Source organism: Petaurus breviceps, unplaced genomic scaffold (genome assembly GCF_028583685.1).
Source record: "Petaurus breviceps papuanus isolate PSGF00001 unplaced genomic scaffold, PetGlider_PUasm1.0 90879, whole genome shotgun sequence".
In the NCBI taxonomy this organism is placed as follows: Eukaryota; Metazoa; Chordata; class Mammalia; order Diprotodontia; family Petauridae; genus Petaurus; species Petaurus breviceps.
The window spans coordinates 3,629,127-3,652,338 of NW_027187368.1; the positions used below are offsets into that span (position 1 = coordinate 3,629,127).

Consider the following 23,212-nt stretch of genomic DNA (forward strand, 5'->3'; position numbering starts at 1 on the left):
CAATTAATTTTTAATGTTTTTAATGTTTAATCATTTTAAAGGACCTACACTGAATATAATTTTATTGCATTATGGTAGGGGAAAGATGCATTGAATATTCATGCTTTCCTGCATTTGGTTGTGAGGCTTTTATGCGCTAATACATGGTCAATTTCTGTGAAGGTGCCATTTACAACTGTAAATAGATATATTCTTTTCTATTCCCATTTAATTTTCTCTGGAGGCCTCCCATAGCTAACTTTTCTAAAATCCTATTCAAGTCTTCAACTTCTTTCTTGCTTATTTTTGGTTCAATTTATTTAGGTCCAAGAGAGGTAAGTTAAAATCCCCTACTATTATACTTTTATTCTTTCTTCTTCTAACTTATTTGACTTTTCCTTTAAGAATTTAGATAATATGCCATTTGCTGCATATATGTTTAGTATTGATATGGTACTTTTTAGCAAAATGTAGTTTTAGTTTTTTAGTTCTTTTGATTAGGTTTATTGTTGCTTTTTCTGAGATCACAATTTGTATTCCTGCATGTTTTACTTCAATTGAAGCATAATAATTCTGCTCCAACCCCTTATTTTAACTCTATGTGTATCTCTCTGTTTAAAATGTGTTTCTTGTAAACACCATATTGTTGAATTCTGGTTTCTAATGCATTCTACTAATCCATTTTCATTTAATAAGTGAGTTTATCCCATTCACATTCACAGTTATGATTCTTAACTGTGTATTTTTCTCCCTTATCCTACTCTTTTCCCTTTGTTCCTGCTTTAAGAGTTTAGAAGCTTCTGATTAATGTGTTATCCATTATATCCCATTGACCCCTCTTTTTTATATAAACTTCTCTTTCCTCACTCCATTTATGTGAGATATTTCCCTCAATTTTCTTTTCCCTTCAAACCTCTCCCAGTTCATTCCACTTTTTTTTATCTATTCTTTTCTTTTCTGAGATCATCCAAACTACAACAGAGTCACAGCCAGGTACTCTGTATAATGAGACATCCTCCATGACCCCTTGTTGATTATGAAGTTCTGAGAATCACTGTAATGCCAAGCAAAGGCAACTTCCTAAGGTTCAAAATACCAGCATAACTGCTCTCCATTTTATTCAGTGACAAATTAAGAACAGAGAAAATCAAAATATAGTATAATTCAAAATACAGCATTCACCAAGTGTAATTCAATCGAGTACTACTCCACCCCTGGACATTACATTCATTTAATCAATCACAAAGTCCCTCTTCTAAATACTACTCCACCCCTAGGAAGTACATTCATTTAGTCAATCACAAAGCCCCTCTTCTCAAATGAAAATTAGTTTCCAATCATTAGTAAAGTACATTCATTTGTTCAATCACAGAGCACAAAAAAGTCAAAAATTCCCCACCCTTGGATCACAATTGAATCTACCCCAGAGTTATAACAAGCTTAAGTACAGCATTTAATACCCAAAGAGAGGTCTTTTCTTCATCTTGACCCGAGGCAAGTTCTCAGCAATCTTTGTTCCTGGGAAACAAAGCTTAGCAAGGCCATAAGATACATTGCCAGTGTCTTATTAATTCATTCTCTGTCTGCAGAACAGTCCTAGGACCCCTGAAAACATTAGCAAAACCCTCTTCCAGAATTTCTGTAAACATACAACAAGAAAATCCTTCTTCAGGGCTTCTGAACCAACAGCAAGTTTCCAGGACCTCTGCAATAACAGCACTGTCCTTCACCAGTGGACAGAATTCATTCTCTGTCTGCAGAATAGTCTCAGGAGCTCTGAACCAACAGCAAGGCTCCAGGACCTCTGCAATAACAGGACTGTCTTTCACCAATGGACAAATCTGGCAAAACAACATCAAAACAGACAGATAAAATACCAGCATAACAGCCATGTCTCCTCAGTCCTTGGAAGCTCTGGGTGGCAGCTCTCAAAAGTCCTGGGCAATTCAAACTGGCCCTCAGCAATCCTCTCTATCTCTCTCTGCCTCCAAGGTGCTGCTTCCAAAAAGTTCTTCTGCCTCTGTCTTTTCTTGTGTCTCTCTAAATTTATGTCACCAGCTCCTCCCAGTTCAGCACTCTCTTTTCACATCAACAAGTCCATCCCACAAGAGGGATTCACAAGCTCTGGATTTTAACATAATCAATTCAAAAACCAAGCCAATACAGGGGGAATCTTTAAATTCCATTACTATTACAATCACCTTCCTATATAATATGTGAACAGTTTAATCTTCTTTAGTCCCTTATTATTTCTCATACATGTTTACTTTTTTATACTTCTCTTGACACTTGTGGTTGTATGTCATATTTTCTACTCAGCTCTGATCTTTTCATCAGGAATGCTTGTAAGTCCTCTATTTTATTAAAAATACATTTTCCCTCTTAGTATTACACTCAGTTTTGCTGAATAGGTTATTCTTGCTTGTGTGCCTAGCTTCTTAGCTTGCTAGAATATCATATTTCAAGTTCTCTGCTCCTTTATTGTAGTAGTTGCTAAATCTTCTATGATCCTGATTGTGACTCCTTGGTACTTGAGTTCTTATTTTCTGACTGCTTGCAATATTTTTTCCTTTAACCTTAAGCTCTTGATTTTGACCGAGAGTTAATTATGTTGTATGTATCATTCCTGAGAGTTTTCATTTAGGAGATGCTTTCTGGAGGTGGTTGATAGAGTTCTTCATTTTATACTTTTCTCTCTAAGATACCTGAACAGTTTTCTTTTATGATTTCCTGAAATATGATGACTAGGCTCTTTTTGTTTTTTGGTCCATGGCTCCATAGTCCAATTAATTTTAAAATTATTTCTCTTTAATCTCTTTTCTGGACAGTTGTTTTTCCTATATTTCCTATTTTTCAATTTCTTTAATCTTTTGACTTTGTTTTATTATTTCTTGATGTCTCATAGAGTCATTCCCTTCCATTTGACCAATTCTAATTTTCAGAGTTGTTTTCTTCAGTAAAATTTAATACCTATTTTTCTAAGCTATTCTCTTTTCATAACTTTCTTCCATAGTTCTTGCCACTTTTCTCATTCTTTACTGCTCTCTTTTGGTGTTTAAAATAATTTTTAGCTCCTTTTAGCTTTGCTTTAAATCCTCTAGGAATACTTGTGTCCAAGCTGCATTGATCTCTGAGATTTTGCTTTAGATTTTTTTCAAGTCATTCTTTCCTACTGCATTTGTGCCTTGAACTTCCCTGTCACCAAAATAGCTCCTTACATTTGTGTTCTTTTTTAGTTTGCATGTTCTTCTAGCCTACAGTTTGACTTTGGACTTTGTTAATTCTGGGCTCTGCACACTTCTGGAGTTTGAGAGATATCTGGTTTGCATACCCTTCTGAAGCTTTCATAGCTCTGGTTGGGGGCTTGCAAGATTTCAGTGCTCTGGGAGTGGAGCCAAGATGGCAAAGTAAAAGCAGAAAATTGCATGAGCTCCTACACAAATTACCTCCAATACCTGTAAAATATCACTCTAAACAAATTTTAGAGCTACAGAACCCACAAATTGACAGAGAGAAACAAATCTCCTGTTGAAGGTAGGCTGGCAGGCCGACAGGAAGGGTATATCACAATGGGCTGGGGGCTGATAAGTCCTGTATAAGCTGTGCGGGCCCAGACCCAGGGTGACCCCAATGAGTGGCACAGACCAATCAGAGCAGACTTCAGGAGAGTGAATCACTGGCAGCTGTGGCAGTTTCCAGACTTCTCAACCCATAAATGCCAAAGAGAAAGTAAAAGGTCAGTGGGGAACTCTGTTGGAACTGGGTGGAGAAGAGTGTGGTCTGGCCCTCCAGGACGAGAAGTGGCAGAGGTGCAGCTACCGTGTGGCTACCTCTGGAGCTCCTGGCTTGCAGATCATAGGGGGACCAAGCAAACATTCAGAGTGTAATTGCTTTTGCTTTCACCTGCTTGGATCTGGGTTGCAGTCTTGGGTGGTGGTCACAGGGTAAGGAACGCTAGCTGCCAGAGCTTGCGTGGATGTAGAGAGTGCACCCTCCTCATAGCTCTGGCAACTGTGAAAACCCCAGCAATTTGGGACACAGCTCTCTCCACTCTGGAAGCAGAGTTCTACTATGGCAAAGAGCTCAAAAGTCAAGTAATTGGCTGGCAAGGTGAGCAAACAAAGGAAGCACAATCAGACCATAGAATTCTTTTTTGGGGGACAAAAAAGATCAAAACATGGAACCAGAAGAAGACAACAAAGTCAAAACTCCTGTATGAAAGGCTTCCAAGAAAAATATGAATTGGTTACAGGCCATGGAGGAACTCAAGAAGGATTTTGAAAATCAAGTAAGAGAAGTGGAGGAAAAATTGGGAAAAGAAATGAGAATGATGCAAGAAAATCATAAAAAGCAAGTCAATAGCCTGCTAAAGGAGACCCAAAAAATACTGAAGAAAATAACACCTTAAAAATAGACTAACTCAAATGGCAAAAGAGATCTAAAAAGCCAATGAGGAGAAGAATGCCTTAAAAAGTCAAATTGTCCAGATGGAAAAGGAATTTCAAAAACTTGCTGAAGAAGATACTATAAAACAAATCCAAACAAATGAAAAAAATAGAAGACAATGTGAAATGTCTCATTGGAAAAACTACTGACCTGGAAAATAGATCCAGGAGAGATAATTTAAAAATTATTGGACTACCTGAAAGCCATGATCAAAAAAAGAGCCTAGAAATCATCTTTCAAGGAATTCTCAAGGAAAATTGCCCTGATATTCTAGAACCAAAGGGCAAAATAGAAATTGAAAGAATTCACCAATCACCTCTTGAAAAAGATCCCAAACAGAAAACTTCTAGGAATATCATAGCCAAATTCCAGAGTTCCCAGGTCAGGGAGAAAATATTACAAGCTGTCAGGAAGAAACAGTTTGAGTATTGTGGAAACATAATCAGGATAACACGAGATCTAGCAGCTTCTACCTTAAGGGATTGAAGGGCTTGGAATATTGGAGGTCAAAGGAGCTAGGATTATGGGGCGGCCAGGTAGCACAGTGAGTAAGAGCACCGGCCCCAGTGTTGGATGACCTGGAGATTGAATCCAGGCTCAGACACTTAGCACCCACCCAGAAACACCTGGTAGCATAACCTTGAGCAAGTTACTTTACCCCAATTGCTTTCAAAAACAAAAGGAGCTAGGATTAAAACCAAGAATCACCTACCCAGCAAAACTAAGTATAATGCTTCAGAGGAAAATATGGTCATTCAACGAAATAGAGGACTTTCAAGTATTCTTGATAAAAAAAAAACCAGAGCTGAACAGAAAATTTGACTTTCAAATATAAGAAGAAAAGAAGCATGAGAAGGTAAACAGGAAAAAGAAATCATAAGGAACTTATTAAAGTTGAGCTATTTACATTCTTACATGGAAAAACAATAATTGTAACTCATGAGACTTTTCTCAGTATGAGGATAGTTGAAGGGAATATATATGTATGTATGTATATGTATACATACATATATGTATATATAGGAGGGTGTGTGTATAAATACATGTGTGAGTATGTGTATGTGTGTACATGTATACATGGACAGAGGGCACAGGATCAGTTGAATAGGAAGGGATGATATCTAAAAAATAAAATTAAGAGGTGAGAGAGGAATATAATGGGAGAAGGAGAAAGGGAGAGATAAAATAGGGTAAATTATCTCATATAAAAGAGGCAAGAGAAACCTGTTACAATGGAGGGGGAGAGCAGGAAGCTGAAAGGAAATGGGTCAACCTTACTCTCATTGAATTTGGCTTAAGAAGGGAATAACATACACACTCAATTGGGTATCTTACACTATAGGAAAATAGGGGGAAGGGGATGAGAGGGGGGATGATAGAGTGGAGGGCAGATTGGGGGAGAGGGTAGTTAGAAGCAAACACTTTTGAAAAGGGACAGAGTCAAAGTAGAAAATAGAATAAGTGGGGGGTGGGATAGGATGGAGGGAAATACAGTTAGTCTTTCACAGTATAACTACTATGGAAACTTTTTGCATAACTACACGTGTACAATCTATATGGAATTGCTTGTCTTCTTAGTGGGGGTAGGTGAGGAGAGAAGAAGGGAAAGAATTTGGAAATCAAATTTTAAAAACAAATGTTAAAAAATAGTTTTTTACATGCAACTGGCAAATAAGATATATAGGCACTGGGGTATAGAAATCCATCTTGCCCTAAAAAGTTGGGGGAGGGAAAGGGGAGGATATAAGAGAGAGCATATTGGAGGAAGGGGTATTCAGTAGGCTAGCTATCTTGGGGTGGGGGTAGGGGAAAGACAGGGAGAAAATTTGTAACTCAAAATCTTATGGAAATGAATGTTGAAACTAAAAATAAATAAATAAAAGATTTAATTACAAGAGAAAAAAAATAAAAAATGAAAGGAAAAAAAATTTCAGTGCTCCCAAAGTGGCAGGCTTTGAGGGGAGGTCTGTTTACTGCCCTCCTGGTATGAATTCTGCAAGTTTTTGACCCATATTTGAGTCTACTCGCTTATTTATGTTTGGGAATTTCAGCATTGTTACTTAACTCAATCACTATCAGTCTGCTAAGAGACTCTGCAAGTTCAGAGTTATTGAACTGCTAGCTCCCCTTTGGTCTGGGACTCTGCTCCAGAGATCAGAGTCATATAGCTACTATTTGCTTCCCAGAATTTCTGTGCTCAGAAGAGAGCTAAGGCCAATGCTCCCAACCACTCCTCTCTACTGGTTGGTGGGTGGTGGGCCACAAAGCTACCATTTGGTATCTCTTCCTGAACTAAATCCTTGCTTAGGGATCCTCAGTCATCTCTTCCTCTTGTCCTGTCTCAGCTAACTCTCAGTCCCTGGCCACTGGAATATACCATGCACACTTAAGGTCAAACCTCCTTCCCAGAGTTCACCTCTTTATCCATCACCCTAAGCCTTCCTGGGATGGAAGAAGTGACTCACTGTGACTTTTTGGCTTTCCTGATCAGAGTTCAATCCAGTACATTCTTTAGATCTTTTTCTAAAAAACTTTTTAAAATTTATTTTTAGTTTTCAACATTCACTTCCATAAGCTTTTGAGTTTTACATTTTTTCCCTTCCCTTATTCCCCTCCCTCCTCCCCAATATGGCATGCAATCTGATATAGGTTCTACATATACATTCATATTAAACATATTTTCACATTAGTCATGTTGTAAAGAAGAATTAGAATCAAAGAGAAACCATGAGAAAGAAGAAACAAAAAAGAGAAAGCAAATAGTGTGTATCAATCTGTATTCAGATTTCACAGTTCTTTTTCTGGATGTGTATAGCATTTTCTATCATGAGTCTTTTGGAGTTATTTTAGATCCTTGCATTATGAAGAAGCACCAAATCTATGAAAGTTAGTCATCACACAATGTGGCTGTTGCTATGTACAATGTTCTCCTGGTTCTGCTCACTTCACTCAGCATCAGTTCATATAAGCCTTTCCAGGTTTTTCTGAAAGCTGCCTGCTCACCATTTCTTATAGCACAGTAGTATTCCATTACATTCATATGCCACAACTTGTTCAGCCATTCCCAAATTGATGGGCATCCCCTCAACTTCCAATTCTTAGTCACCACAAAAAGAGCCATTATAAATATTTTTGTACATGTGGGTCCTTTTCCCTTTTTTATGATCCCTTTGTGATACAGACCTAGCAGTGTTATTGCTGGATCAAAAGGTATGCCCATTTTTAATAGCCCTTTGGTCATAATTCCAAATTGTTCTCCAGAATGGTTAGATCAGTTCACAACTCCACCAACAATGCATTAGTATTCCAATTTTACCACATCTTCTCCAACATTTATCATGTTCCTGTTTTGCCATGTTAGCCAATCTGATAGGTATGATATGGTACCTCAGAATTGTTTTGATTTGCATTTCTCTAATCAATAGTGATTTAGAGTATTTTTTTCATATGACTATAGATAGCTTTAATTTCTTCCTCTGAAAGCTGTTCATATCCTTTGATGACTTATCAGTTGGGGAATGACTTGTATTCTTATAAATTTGACTCAATTCTCTATACATTTTAGAAAGGAGGCCTTTGCCAGAGACACTGGCTGTAAGAATTGTTTCCCAGATTTCCACTTCCCTTCTAATTTTGGTTGCATTGGCTTTGTTTGTGCAAAAACTTTTCAATTAATGTAATCAAAATCATCCATTTTGCATTTCATAATGTTCTCTATTTCTTGTTTGCTCATAAATTCTTCCCTTCTCCGTAGATCAGACAAGTAAACTATTACTTGCTCTCCTAGTTTGCTTATAGTATGAGCCTTTATATCTAAATCATATACCCATTTCGACTTTATCTTGTTATAGGGTATAAGATGTTGGTCTATGCCTAGTTTCTGCAATACTATTTTCCAGTTCTCTGAGCAATTTTTGTTAAATAGTGAATTCTTATCCCAGAAACCGGAGTCTTTGGATTTATAAAAAAATAAATTACTATAGTCACTGTCTGTTGTGTCTTACATACCTAACCTATTCCACTGATCCATCATTCTAATTCTTAGACAGTATCAAGTAGTTTTGATGATTACTTCTTTATAATATAGTTTAAGATCTGGGACGTCTAGGCCACCTTCCCTTGCATTTCTTTTCATTAATTCCCTTGATATTCTGGACCTTTTGTTCTTCCCGATGAATTTTGTTATTATTTTTTCTAGCTCTATAAAATAATTTTTGGTAGTTTGATTGGTATGGCACTGAATAAGTAAATTAATTTAGGTAGAATTGTCATTTTTATTATATTAGCTCGGCCTATGCATGAGAAACTGATATTTTTCCAATTATTTAGGTCTGACTTTATTTGTCTGAAAAGTGTTTTGTAATTGTGTTCATATAGTTCTTGGGTTTGTTTTGGCAGGTAGACTCACAAATGTTTTATAATGTCTACAGTAGCTTTAAATGGAATTTCTCTTTCTATGTCTTGCTGTTGGGCTTTGTTAGTAGTATATAAAAATGTCTATGATTTGTGTGGGTCATTCTTTAAATCTTTATTGAGGAGGTATAGAGGGAGAACTAGATTCTAATGCTTTCTCTCACTGGAGCATCTTGGTTCCACCTTTTAAATTGTTTTTAAAGATGCTTGTTGTTTCCTAGAATTTCAGTAGTTGCATGTAGCCCCATATAAAATTGTCCTGACCAACATTATTTCACAATAATTGTTAATATATTATAACCAAAACCTCACTGTAAAGTTGCAATACCCCCTCCGTGATGTCATTTGGCCAATCACCCTTTTATAATGTTGTTCCTGTGGAAATAGGTTGTCCCACAGAATTGTTTCACCTTGTTTTCCTGGAACCAATTAAAGATGATAGAGAGCTCTGTTCCACAAAGCTGGTTGAAATTTGCTAACCAAGGCAGAATTCCATCTTAGAATTGTTTTTGTGGATAATCTGCATGTGTAGTATGTAAAGATCTGTGGAATGATTGCATGTATAAATGTAATGGAACTTTTTCAAAATCTGTAAGGAAAAGATGTGTAACTCTCCATTTCCTTTAAAAGGTAGATTCTATAGTGCTTTAAGGTTTATGAATATTTACAGATGTCCTCTTTGTTCCTCACAACAACCCAAGTAGGAAAATGCTACTATTGTCCTCGTGTAAATGGCTTGCCCGGGGCTACACAACTGTCTAAGGCAGTATTTGAACTAAGGTCTTCCTGTCTTCAAATCCAGTGCTCTCTCCACTGCACCACATTGTTGTCCTGTAATTACTGTACCATAGTTGTATGAAGAAGTAAAAGCAAGATAAAATTAAATTTGTCATTTTCCTTCCTCCCTTAGCTCACTAATGGGGTTGATCGACTATTAACAAGTTACCAAATCAAAGATGGGCATGTAATTCTGCAGCTGAATTCAGTTAAGTCCTTCATTTATTTTTTATTGCTGTGATTAAAATATATTCAGCCTGAAAAAGATATTTGATGAAGCTAAATTTTCTATGTGGTTTCCTTAAATTTTTAAACTTGTTAAACAGATTCCTTCTGATAAGTTCCTTTGTGCTCGATTCCGGATCTTTGAGCTTTTTTGGGTTGGACTCCGTAGTCCTGCTACATTCTCAGTATATGAATACCACAGACCAGGTACCCGCTTCTACTAAAAGTTTAAAATTTACTCAAAGGTGTCATTGGTAGTAACAGAACATTGACTATGAAAACTAAAGAAATCATTAGAACAGAGAATGTGAGATCAAGTACGGATTCTCAAGAGCCATCTCTCACCCTTATGTAACAGAAAGGGCAATGGAAGACAAAAGAGAGTACATGACTTATCTAAGATCTCATGATGAGCCAGGGGAATTGCTAACATCAATACCCTTATCTCCTCCTAGTCCCTTATTCTGTCCACTATATGACACTAATTCTCTTCAAATCAACCATCACTAAGAGTGTGAAGCTGATGACATTTGTTTTGGGCACTATCCCTACTCAGAGACCCTCTCTCCACATTAGGATTTCCTTTTTCCTTTCTGCACCAGGATTCCCCCCCTACTGGGCCCCTCCTAGGCCTTCTCACTCCAAGCTGTATGCTAGACTTGGCACCTGTATTTCTATACTTTCTACCAACTCATACTAATTTGCCTTATGTACCATTCCTCTAGCAATTATAGTTGGAAATTGATACAACAAGCTAAGCCCCTGCTAATGTGTTAAAAGCTAGTAAAGCTGGAATGCTTTACTCTGAGAAGGTATCTGCATTTTTGTAGGGAAGTTCTGGGGAACGAAACAAATAAAGGAATAAATATTTAATAGTGTAACTATAGGCACTGAGCCAACCTGATAAGGGATGTATTTTGGGGCAAGAGAGGCTTTCTTAGCAACCTCAAGAAATGTTTATTGATATCTACCCAATCTTTCATAGTGTCTAAAATTCTTTCTCCCCACTCACATACTCAAGTCATTACATTCCAACAAACATCTCAATACTTAGCATTCTCTAGCATAGGAATGGTCAAGAAGTGGAAAGGGTTCTCTCATATCTCTATTCTAAGGCTCCTTCTTCTCCTTGATGGACTTGGAAATAGCTGTGGTCTAATGGCAAAACAGGAAGAACAATGCTTCCTTTCACCGCATGACAAACAACGATGCATTTCCTAGCCCATTCCATTTACTCCAACCTCAAAACATTGTCATTCAATAACCTCAGAGGTCTTGTCTCCAAGTCTATCACCATGCTAAGACATTTGAGGCTTGTGCCCATAGGAGAATGCCCAAATCCCAACTGTAACCTGCCAACTTTCCACCTCTGTTCCACTCCTTCCTCATCCCTACTCAAGTTTCTTACTTTTTATTTTCCTGGGGAAAAACACCATAGGATTCCACCAAATCTAGAAAAACCTTGGGGATTTGGGTCACATATAACTGAGGGGCCAAAGGGACTTTCTGATTGCCCTCCTTTAATTCTAAATATCTGATCAATCCTGTTTAGTCTGACTCCCGATCTCATTCTCCTCCTTGTAGTGTCTTCTCATTTATACATTGTGACCTTAAATATCAATCTGCGTAGACTTTCAGTGCCTCTTACCCCTTCCAGACCCAAGACATCTTTGTAAAGTTTTTCATAAGATGGTAAAAAAAGAAATCAGAATCCTTAACGGTAAACTGAACAATAGAATGAGTTGGTTCTAAGCTTCCTAATCTAAAATATTCTCATCTCAAATACTGCTCCACTCTTCTTCCAAGCCTCATGCCATAATCTCCTTCTTTCTGAGATATTCCCCCATTTCCTTAGCTTTGCCCTTTTTCTTTGAGAAGACAATGGCTAACTCATTAGTACATTAACATTTGTCCCATTCATAGTGGTGAGAATAATTGTTCACATTTCCATAGTGTTTTAAGATTGGCAAAGCACTTTCTTCACACTAATCCGGGAAGACAGTATCAGTATTTTTATCCCCATTTTGCAGGTGAAGAATTTGAGGTTCAAAAAGGTTAAGTGACTTGCCCAACATCATACAGCTAATGCTGAAACCAGTATTCAAACCAAAATCTTCCTGCCTCTGAAGTTTCAATATACATGTCCCAGGGGATAAAAATGGCAAATGCCTTTCATCTGTGTTTGTACAACTGCCTAGGAATATGCTGGAACTACCTTGTAATGGTTCACAGAGACAATTGTTAAATTTTCATTGCGAGCATTTATACTTCAAAAATTAGCAAATGCTACAAATCAGGGCTTGATTTGTTGTTTTGTTGATTGTTTTGACTTCAAAAAATGATGGCAAAAATGTTAGCATTACAGATTAAATTTAAAAGTATGTAATACATATTTTTTTTAGATACCTGGTTTTTAAACATTTACCAGCATACCACTGAGGAAAACCATGTTATGATAGGAACTCCCACTATTTTCTGGGCCCTCAAATTACAAAAGCCCTCTTTGTACCCCTATCCTTTTCTCTATGATTTAATAGGAAGAAACTCAGATAGGTAACTATGTAAATATTTTAAATCCTTTCCTTATTATCTTCTCAATTCTTTCTTTGCTTCAGATAAACAATGCACCACATTTTATAGCCTTCTCCAGAGCAAACTGGAAAAAGTGTGTGAAGGATCAACCTGTGGTTGTGTGGAAGGTAAATTCTACTTAACATGCTTATTTTTGTGCATATTAAGGAAGAGTAAGGGAAGGGAATAAGCATTTATATAGGGCCTACTATGTGCCAAGGACTATTCTAAGCACTTTTTTTCCTACAGATATGTATTTATTTGTTTTAAAATTTATTTTATTTTTAATTTATGGAATAAAACAAGCACATAGCATAATAAAAAAATGATGATCACACATGAAACTGCAAATTTATTATGTAAAATTTGCTGTTCTTTTTAAATATATAATAAAGTTGTGATATAAATTTCTTTTTTCCCTTTTTTTCTTCCCTTCTCACTGTCCTGCCCTAGAGATAGCTATCATTAGACACAAATAGGCATATATATATATATATAAATATATATATGTGTGTGTGTGTGTGTGTGTGTGTGTGTGTGTGTGTAAAATTATTCTACATATACTTCTCTTTATCAGCTCTTCCTGTGGACAAGATAGTATCTTTCTTCATATGTCCTTTATTTTTAATTTTTGTATTTATAATAGTCAAAATGACTTAGTTATTCAAAATCGTTCTTAAAACAATATTGCTGTTACTGTGTACAGTGTTCTCTTGGTTCTGTTCACTTTGCTCTTCACCATTTCATGCAAGTCTTCCCATGTCTTTCTAAAAATCATTGTGTTCATCATTTCTTATATGTTCATCACAACCTACACCACAGCTCATTCATCCATTCCCCAATTGATGGGGATCTCTGAAATTTCCGGTTCTTTGCCACCATATAGAGAGCTGCTTTAAGTATCCTATTCACATTCAAAGTTATGATTACTATTTGTGAGTTTCCCTCTTTATTTTTACTCGCTTTTCTTTCTCAACCTCTCTTTTTACCCTATCCCTGTTACCTTATCTTCTCCCCCCACTTTCCCACTTCCCATCCCACCCACCCCTCCAAAACTCCTTCCCCCATCTTCTCCCCCCAATCTCCCAAATCCCAATCTACGTACCCCTCTAAAAGTCCTTCCCCAACCCTGTCCCCCAGTTTTCTCACCTTTTTCCATGTTCAGAAGAATTCTACACCCTTTCAGATGTACATTTCCTCTTCAACCCAGATGAGAGTAAGGTTTCAACATTACCAACCCTCCTCCCCCACTCATTTCTTCTGTATTACTTCTTCCTTTCACTCTCCATTTTTATAATTTAATTGCTCCCTTTTACCTTTTTTCTACCTAGTTTTGCTTTTTAGAATCACCTCATCAAACACAATTTGAGGCCCTGGACAGAATTCAAAAAATAACAGTAAAGAGTATCTGAGGTGCAGGGCAACATAACTTACAATATGAGATTAAAATCTGATTATTCTAAGCACTTTTTTCTTTTAAAAATTAATTTATTTTTAGTTTTCAACATTCACTTCCACAAGATTTTGAGTTCAAATTTTCTCCCCATCTCTCCCCTCCCCCCACCCCAAGACAGTATATTTTGATTACTCTTTCCCCCAATCTGCCCTCCCTTCTATCACCACCCCCCTTTCTTTTATGCCCTTCACTTCTATTTTCCTGTAGGGCAAGATAGATTTCTATACACCATTGTCTGTATTTCTTATTTCCCAGTTGGAATGTAAAAACAATTTTCAATGTTCATTTTTGAAACTTTGAGTTCCAAATTCTCTCCCTTCCTCCCTCCCCACCCACCTTCATTGAGAAGACCAGCAATTTGATGTAGGTTATACATGTGTAGTCATACAAAACACTTTCATAATAGTCATATTGTGAAAGGCTAACTAGACTTCTATCCATCCTATCCTACCCCCATTTATTCTATTCTCTCCTTTGACCCTGTCCCACTTCAAAAGTGTTTGCTTCTGATTATCCCTTCCCCTATTTGCCCTCTTTTGTATAATTCTTCCTCCCCCCCCCCCCCATCCCCTTTCCTCCTACATTCCTATAGGGTAAGATAGATTTCCATACCCAATTGAGTATGAGTGATATTTCCTACTTCAGTCAAATCTGATGAGAGTAAGGTTCACTCATTCCCTCCTACCTCCCCCCTCTTCCCCTATACTGTAAAGGCTTTTTCTTTCTTCTTTTATGTGAGATAAATTCCATCCTACCTCTCCCTTTATCTTTCTCCCAGTACATTCCTCTCTCACCCCTTAATTTTATTTTTTAGATTTCATCCCTTCCTATTCAACTGATCCTGTGCCCTCTATGTATACATGTACACACACTTACATATGTATTTATACATATATATGTATGTATACATACATATATATATATATACACACATATATATTGCCTCCAACTACCCTAATACTGAGAAAGGTTTCATGAGTTACAAATATCATCTTTCCATGTAGGAATGTAAACAGTTCAACTTTAATAAGTCCCTTATGATTTTTCTTTCCTGTTTGCCTTTGCATGCTTCTCTTGAATCTTATATCTGAAAGTCAAATTTTCTATATTCTAAGCACTTTTGGCAAATAGTATCTCATTTGATCCTTAAAACAACCTTATGAGGGGCGGCCAGGTAGCACAGCGAGTAAGAGCACCAGCTCCAGTGTTGAGAAGACCTGGAGATCGAATCCCGGGCTCAGACACTTAGCACCCACCCAGAAACACCTGGCCGTGTAACCTTGAGCAAGTTACTTAACCCCAATTGCTTAGGGGCGGCCAGGTGGCTCAGTGAGTAGGAGCGCTCGGGATGACCTGGATCAAGATCCAGGCTCAGATACTCAGCACCACGCCCGGAGATAATGACTGGCCGTGTAGCCTTGAGCGGGTTACTTAGCCCCGGTTGCTTAGAAAAAAAAAAAAAAACCTTATGGATATATTCTATTACTATCCCCATTTTACAGTTAAGAAAACTGAAGCAAACAGAAGTTAAGTGATTTGCCAAGGGCAGTGTCTGAGGCCATATTTGAACTAGGACTGTAGTGATTTGGGGTCATGCTTGTTGAAGCTTCTATCAGTAATTCTCCATATAACCTGGGGCTCAAACATAATAACCCTCTTCAATGGAAAATGATTACTCAGTGCTTCATTCCTGTATGAGAGGCAGAGCTGTTGAGAGCTTGGTAGAGGAGAGGTCCTATTTCTTTTAACATTAAATAAAGGACACATATGGTTCTAGGCCCTCTTCAGGGAGAAGTCCCAGGAGGGAAAGGGACTCTGGAAGAAGCCAACATGTAGAGGTGCCAGATCCCTGAAAAGAACCTAGAACCTTAAGTATCTTCTCTCAGAGTCAGAGGCCAGAAGAACTAGAATCTCCCCCCTCCCAAACTTGCAACAACTCTTCCCCTTACACAGTCATGGAACATTAAATAATCATCCTCCACCAATGAAGAGAGTCTCATGCAAATAATTTTAAACTCCAGTTTACAATCCAGAAAAAGAGACATTTCCTTAGCTGAATGTGGCCCATTTTGCTATTGGAAATTGTCAGACTCCCCTCTCTAAAACACCTAAAACAAGCAGACACTTCCATCAGTTCCAGGAAAATCCTGTCAGAGGAGTTGTGCGGCATCAATTTTTCACTCTTCAGCAGGTATATAAGCCAGTCAACAAGTATGTATTAAATTTTTTAGCATCTCTACACAGCCCAAGGTCAGTGGTGTGATGGTTGATGCAAATGTATAGAATGTAAGTGCTAGGAAGAAACTTAACAAATAACTTTGGAATTGGAAGGAGTTTTTGAGGTGATCTAATCTGCCTCTTTTATTTTACAAATGATGATACAAAGTCGAAGAAGGGATGTGCCTTTCTCAAGATCACACAGTGACATTAGAACTCAGTTCTTCTGCTTCTCCACTAGCTTATGCAGCCTGAACCACACATTGCACAGTGATCCACAAAGGAGATGCTTAATAAACATTTCTTGATTAATAGCTGATGGTGACAAGACTCGTGATCAATCTAACTTTCTTAATGATTGTGATCCTATCCAGCTATTCAGACACTATTAGTGTACAATTTAACCAAGTATTCACCAAGGGCAAGGACACTGGTAAAGAGCTGAAATATTTTTTTCTTCCAGAATATCACTTACTCTCTTCTACATACTCTGTGATCCAGCTACATAGCACTCCATCTCTGGTCTTCATTGCTTTTACATGCCTGGAATGCTTTCCCTCTTTATCTCTGCCTCCTGGCTTCCCTGGCTTTCTTCAAGACTCTGTTCAAATCTCACTTTCATTCTTTTTTTTTTTTTTTTTGCTTTTTGGAGGGCAATTGGGGTTAAGTGATTTGCCCAAGGTCACACAGCTAGTTTTTGTGTTAAATGTCTGAGGCCAGATTTGAACTCAGTCCTCCTGACTCCAGGGCCAGTGCTCTATTCACTGTGCCACCTAGCTGCCCCAAATTTCACTTTCTACAGGAGACTTTTTTCATTTCCTCATCTGCTCATGCCTTCCCTCCATGATTATTGTTCATTCCCACTGTATATATTTTCAACATGTCTAGTTATTTGCATGTTGTCTATCTTATAGGCCTTGAAGGCAGGAACTGTTTTCTCATTTCTTTGTATTCTCAGGGTTTAACATAAGTCTGGCACATAGTAAGTCCTTAATTAAATCTGTTGATTGATTGTTAGAATGTTTCCTTCTTTTTATATTAAAAAATTTAGTTCTTTGAAAGATAGGACTTTTAACCAAATTATCAACAAAGTAATTCGTTCAAAACCTCTTCAGTCCCTACAGTTATGCAAGGTCTTTGTTAGGCCCCAGGAAAGATACAAAAAGAAGACAAAGTCACTTCGCCCTCAAGGAATTATTAGTTCAGTAGGGGAGCTAAATCTATGCCCAAATAACTATTATACAAAGTAGAATATTACAAATATATGAGGGGCATAAAGTGGTGTGTATTGAAGTGGGGAGAGGTCAGTTCTAGTTTGGGAGATAGAGTGAAGTTTCACGGAGGAGTATGATTTGAGCTGGACCTTGATGAATATGTAAGATTGCAACATCTAGGGAAGGGGATAGGCATTCCTGGTCTAGGAGCACTATGAGTAAAGGTATAGGGACAGGAGAGTATGTTGTGTGTTTGGAGTTAGCAGTTGGTCCAGTTTGATTAGAACATAAAGATTGGAAATAGTGTGAAATAAAGCTAGAAAAGAGAAGATAAAGTCATCTTGGGGAGGGCCTTTGATCCTAGGTTGAACATGTGGACTCCAATGCAGTGGAGCAATAGGCCACCATGAAAGTCATCTGCCTTCTAGGCCCACACAACAAAAGCTTATGAAGCGCCTACTGTGTGTAAGGCACTGGGCCAGACCCATGCAACGGCCACTTCTGCTAACAATATCACTACTTGCTCCTTCAGAAATGGCCTACTATATTGGGGTGGGAGTTCAGGAATTGAGGGATTCCAAAATTATATTGGCTTGAACATGAGCCCATGGGAAACCCTGTTCTCTTGCAAAGAGCTTGTGCTGTTATTGCCTCATACTGACTCTATATATTTCTTGAAAAAAAAAACTAACAACAACCAAAAAACCACACCAACAGCAGATTGCGGGCAAATGAAGAAAAGGTTAGACTTAACAATCTCTGCAGATGCCAGAAAGGAAACAGCTTGCCAAGAAGACATTGCATATGGTAAGTCTGAGCAATAATTCACATTTCTATAGCACTTTGTATACATTATCTCATTTTAACCTCATAACTGCTCTATTAAGTAGGTAGTGCAAGTAATATCAAACCCATAATGTAGTTTTAATGACATACATTTCTGTCATGCTTTCCTTGCAACAACCCTGTAAGTCAGACAATGAAAATGTAGTATGGTCCCATTTAACAGATGAAGAAACTGAAAACTCAGAGTGCTGAGTTAGCTTAGTGTCTCTAAGATACCGAAGCTAGTAAGATCTAGAATTCAAACCCAGGCATTCTGACTAAAAGCCCACTGTCCTTTCCACTATGGCATTTTGCCCAATCTACCTCCTCTCCTGTGAAAATGAAGCTTCAGAATACAAAATTTCAAAGGACATTTAGAAGGACCCAAAATTAAGTACAGAGATTCTATCCAATGTGTTCTTTTGGAAGGAAAGGCCATCATTTCCCAATTGTGTGTCCTTCAGTGCAGAAATGTGATTTTCATTAGTAGTAATAAGACTGATGTGCATGCACAACTGAGATGCTTTACCCCACTGAATTCCTTTGGATTGCAAAGATGAAAATATATTCCAAGAGAGTTTTTCAGAAACCACAGAGAAATAATGGTTGGGGAATGTGTGCTGCCCACTGATTCAGAAGGGACAAAGGCAACTCGGGAATTTCAATTAAAAAAAAAAAAACACTTCAAACATAAAAAGCAAAAAAAAAAATTCAGTAAATAAATCTCATGCACATTTATTAAAAAAAAAAACTGCTTTGTTTCATTCCTCTCTCCTGCCCCGAAGGTCTGGTGTATTTTAATGTGCATTTTAATGGAAGAATGGCATTCAGACAGGATTTTTGCACTGATACACAACATGGGTGGTTTATAGTTGCTTTTATTTGTTCTTCTTGCCCCAGTAGGAAAGGGGTTGTCCTAGAATGTAAGAGCATGAAGATTCTTTAGAACATAAAATGTTGAGCCACAAAATATATGAGCTTTTTTTTTTTTTTGTAAAGCAATTGGGGTTAAGTAACTTGCCCAAGGTTAGACGACCAGTTTTTTTGTGTGGGTATTAAGTATTTGAGGCCGGAACTGATCCCGTGGGGCGGGTACTCTTACTCACTGTGCCGCCTAGCCTCCCCTATATGAGCTTTTAAAGACTCTTAGTGTCCAGCTAATCCAAACCCCTTGTTTTGCAGTGAGAAAAGAGTCCTGGAGAATGAAAGAGTTTTACTCAAGAACACACCAGTAGTTAGGAGCAGAACTATGACTAGAACTTGCTCTCAGTGGTCTTTCTTTGACACTACTACACTGACTCAAATGTTGTACTTAGCAAAGATCCTTTGCAGACTTTTAAAGAAGTTGAAACTTGGGGGGGAAAAAAAACAATTGTTTTATTGTGACAGTTGCTCTTCTCAAAGAAAGAAAATCCAATGTGGATTTATTTGACTTGGTTAATTTTTTCTAGAAAAAGCAGATTCACAATAGAAACATTTTAATTGTTCCCTTTCCCCTCACTAGCAATGGAAACATTTCCTGTTCCCTACTCTCTGAATTCTCACCCTTCCCATGCTCACCATAAAAAGAAATGGCCCCGGGGTGGCTAGGTGGCAGTGAATAGAGCACCAACCCTGGAGTCATGAGGACCTGAGTTCAAATTCGGCCTCAGACAATTAACACAAAAACTAGCCATGTGACCTTGGGCAAATCACTTAACCCCAATTGCCCTCCAAAAATAAAAAAAAAAATGACCTAAAATCCAGAAGCTCCATAGATTTGTTGGACATATAAAAGTATAGAACCAGGAAGTACCTCAGATCATGGAATGTTAGAACTAGAAGACACCAACCTAGTGTAATAGAGAAGAAAACTCAGGCCTTCCCAGCAATGGGTTTGCATATCCTTTTTTTTAATTTTTAAAAAATTCATATTTTTTCTCGATTACATGTAAACAAAAATTTTTAACATATTTTTGAAAATAATTTTGAGTTCCAAATTCTGTCCCTACCTCCTTTGCCTCCTATCTACTTGAGAAGACAAGCCATTTGATATAGATTATGATGTATAGTCATTGCATGTCCTTTAGATGAAGTCTTTTTGGATGTGTCTTTACATTTCTGATCCTAGAAAATGTAGGGAAAAGGTACTTGAAATTAATGAGACCCTTATTCTAAGAGGTGTGTGTGTGTGTGTATAAGTTTCCATATCTCACCCAAAATGATAGATCCCTCATGACCCACATGGAAACTTTAACCTGTTCTATTTCTGATCTGGCCTAGTTCCTTTTTTCTTAGGCATCCTGGTGCCCCCTCCTCCTAAGGGCTCACCATCTTGGTACTGAACTTAGTCAGATACTTGATCAGCTTTGGTCCTAATGCAGCTCAGAACTCCCGAGCTTAAGCAAGCCACTAGCCTCAGTTTCCCCAGTAGCAGGAACTGGCAGCTAGGTGTCACAGTGGATAGAGTGTGGGGCCTAGAATCAGGAAGACCTGAGTTCAAATCCAACTTCAGACACTTACTAGCTGTCTTACCCTGGGCAAATAACTCAACCCTGTTTGCTTCAGTTTCCTCATCTGTAAAACTAGCTACACAAGGAAATGGCAAACCACTCCAGTATTTTTGCCAAGAGAACTCCAAATGAGGTCATGAAGAGTTGGATGCCACTGAACCACAAGATGCCACTATGTGTAGCTAAAATAAATCAATTTAACTCCCCACCTCCACTCCAAAGCAAAGTATTACCAGTTTTATTATTATCCTAGCCTATAGGCAATTAAGATATCTCAGGATTAAAAAAAAATAAAGCTTACCAAACTTGTATAATGATATATTGTTGCTGTATCAGAGGAAATGTCATGACTGTTTGTTTTCTTTTTTAGCTTATAAAGTCAAGATTTCTTCTGTCACTGAAGAAAATAGTTTTGTTAAGTACACTGCGACCCTTCTGGATGTCTTTAAGACTGGTGAGAACATATTCATTCATATAACCAATGTTTGCCAAATACTTGCTACACTTCTCTGCCATAACTATGGTTTTACAACCAGAGCTTTCCCCAAAATTTACAGAGTATTGACCCTCGTACTCCTTTAGCTGGTAGATACAACTGAGCTTAGCACCTGGCTCAAGAGTTAGATAAATATGCAAGCTACAGATAATAAGCCTTCCCCCCTGCCTCCTTCACCCTGCGCTGCTCCATCTCCCCAGCAGCAACTTTCCCAGCAGGAGACCTGGGGTCTCCCTCTGTTCCCACCCCTATGGTGGTGGTATGCCCAGGTGCATCTTGGAATGCTTGCTCCATGTGCCAGAACCCCTAGTTATCATTCTACTTCTCGGCACAAGGCGTTGGGAGATTTGTAAAGAAAAATAAAAAAGGCAATAGGCTCACAGATTTAAGCCAGAAGGCGCTTTCCAGATCAGTTGGTCCAAAGTGGGCATCATTTCTCCCATTTCATAGATGAGGATCCTGAGGTCTGTAAAAGGGAAATAACTGGACCAAAATCACATGGGTGATAACAGCGGAGCTGACATTCAAATTTAGACTCCAGTGCACTTTGCACTGTATCTTGAGGCCTCCCTGCCCTCAAGGAATTTATAGACTAGTGGGGGAGATAAGACAAAGACCAAAGCATTTTAAAAGAGAAGAATGTGTCAGCGTCATAGGAAAGAGAGTGCTGAAGAAGAGAACACCTCTTACCCCCGAGAAATCAAGGAAGGATTTATGAAGGGGGTAGGATTTGGGTTGGTTCTTAAAGGGCCAACTCAAAGGTTTCCAGAGGGCTTATTGATTTAGAGATGGGAGGACTACTTTAGAGGCTACCCAATTCCATCATTTCATAGATAAGGAAACTGAAGCTGAGAGGGATTAAGTGGCAGAGCTAGGGACACTGAGTTCAAATCTTGCCTCACTTATTAGCTGTGTGACCCTGGGAAAATCATTTAACCTCTCTCAGCCTCAGTTTCCTTATATATAAAATGGGGACAAAAATAGCACCTATCTCCCAGGATTGTTGTGAGGATCAACTAAGATATTGTGTGTAAACTGTTTTATAAATTATAAGGTGCTATATCAGTGTTAGCTATTATTATTAATACCATCATCACATGACTTGGTCAAGGTCACACAGGTACTAAATAGCAAGGGCAAGATTTTAATCCAGGTGCTATTATACTCCCTATTTCAGCTCATATTGGCTTCGGAGAGCATGATATAAATGGGGACAGGGGAACAGAAGAGAATGAAGGGGTGGGACTCTTGCAACCTCAGGATGTCAGGACATTCACTTTACTACTTTGTATTCTAGGAAAAGCTGTTGCTCAGAAAGATGCCGAAGTCGTTTTCATTAAGAAGAACACTTGCACCAGTACTGACATTGAACAGGGGAGTCAGTATCTGATCATGGGAAAGGAAGCACTTCAGATAAGATACATTGACAGTTTCAAGTAAGTCACTAGTGCTTGGAAGTCACTAATGCTTGGAGAGGGGGAGCTCCCCTCCAAAGATAACTGAACTTGCAGGAGGGCCATCTCCATTCTGAACAGCAGGAAATCCCTGAAACCTTAGTGTTAATTGCTTTTGTGAGGTCAATTCTGATATAAATACAATTTACCCTTGTTAGTATTAACAACACAAGAATTGCCATAAGTGGAAAATTCATTTTTTTATAACTTTGGAAAAGAGGTGTATAGGTTATTCAGGGACAGCCAACACTTCTGATGTAAGGGCTTGTTAAGCCCAGTTCACAACTGCTTATCTCCCTTTGTTCTCCACCTAATTCACCCAACTCTCACCTGTGGCTCTAAGAAGCTGTAGCATGCATAGTGACCAAAGCCCAGTAAAACCATCTCAGCAGATGGGCTAAACCAGATTGAGGGTAACTGGCAGGCCTCCAGCCTGTCAGTGACTTAGGGGGATGTCTACCCCAAGCACGTGAAGACTTCTCTGGTGGACAGGTGAATGAGAACAATTTGTTCCACCAGCCATGAAGGTGCTTGAAGCAGGCACTCTGAAGCACTTCAAGGTTGGTCAGATATTGAAGATGCCAAGGCCATCTATGGCATCCCAGAGTATCACCAGGTATCTTGACTTTTGTCTTGCCACTGGACTC

General features: G+C 38.2%; 1 protein-coding gene across 1 annotated transcript in view; it reads left to right on the forward strand.

The window, feature by feature from the left end:
- C5 (complement C5) overlaps positions 1 to 23,212 on the forward strand; it is a 135,303-nt gene that overhangs the window by 107,372 nt on the left and 4,719 nt on the right. The window contains exons 35-40 of the mRNA XM_069073787.1: positions 9,749 to 9,823; positions 9,942 to 10,047; positions 12,456 to 12,539; positions 18,016 to 18,105; positions 20,986 to 21,069; positions 22,409 to 22,547. Coding sequence (XP_068929888.1) covers positions 9,749 to 9,823; positions 9,942 to 10,047; positions 12,456 to 12,539; positions 18,016 to 18,105; positions 20,986 to 21,069; positions 22,409 to 22,547 — 578 coding nt within the window. The remainder of the gene's footprint in view (positions 1 to 9,748; positions 9,824 to 9,941; positions 10,048 to 12,455; positions 12,540 to 18,015; positions 18,106 to 20,985; positions 21,070 to 22,408; positions 22,548 to 23,212) is intronic.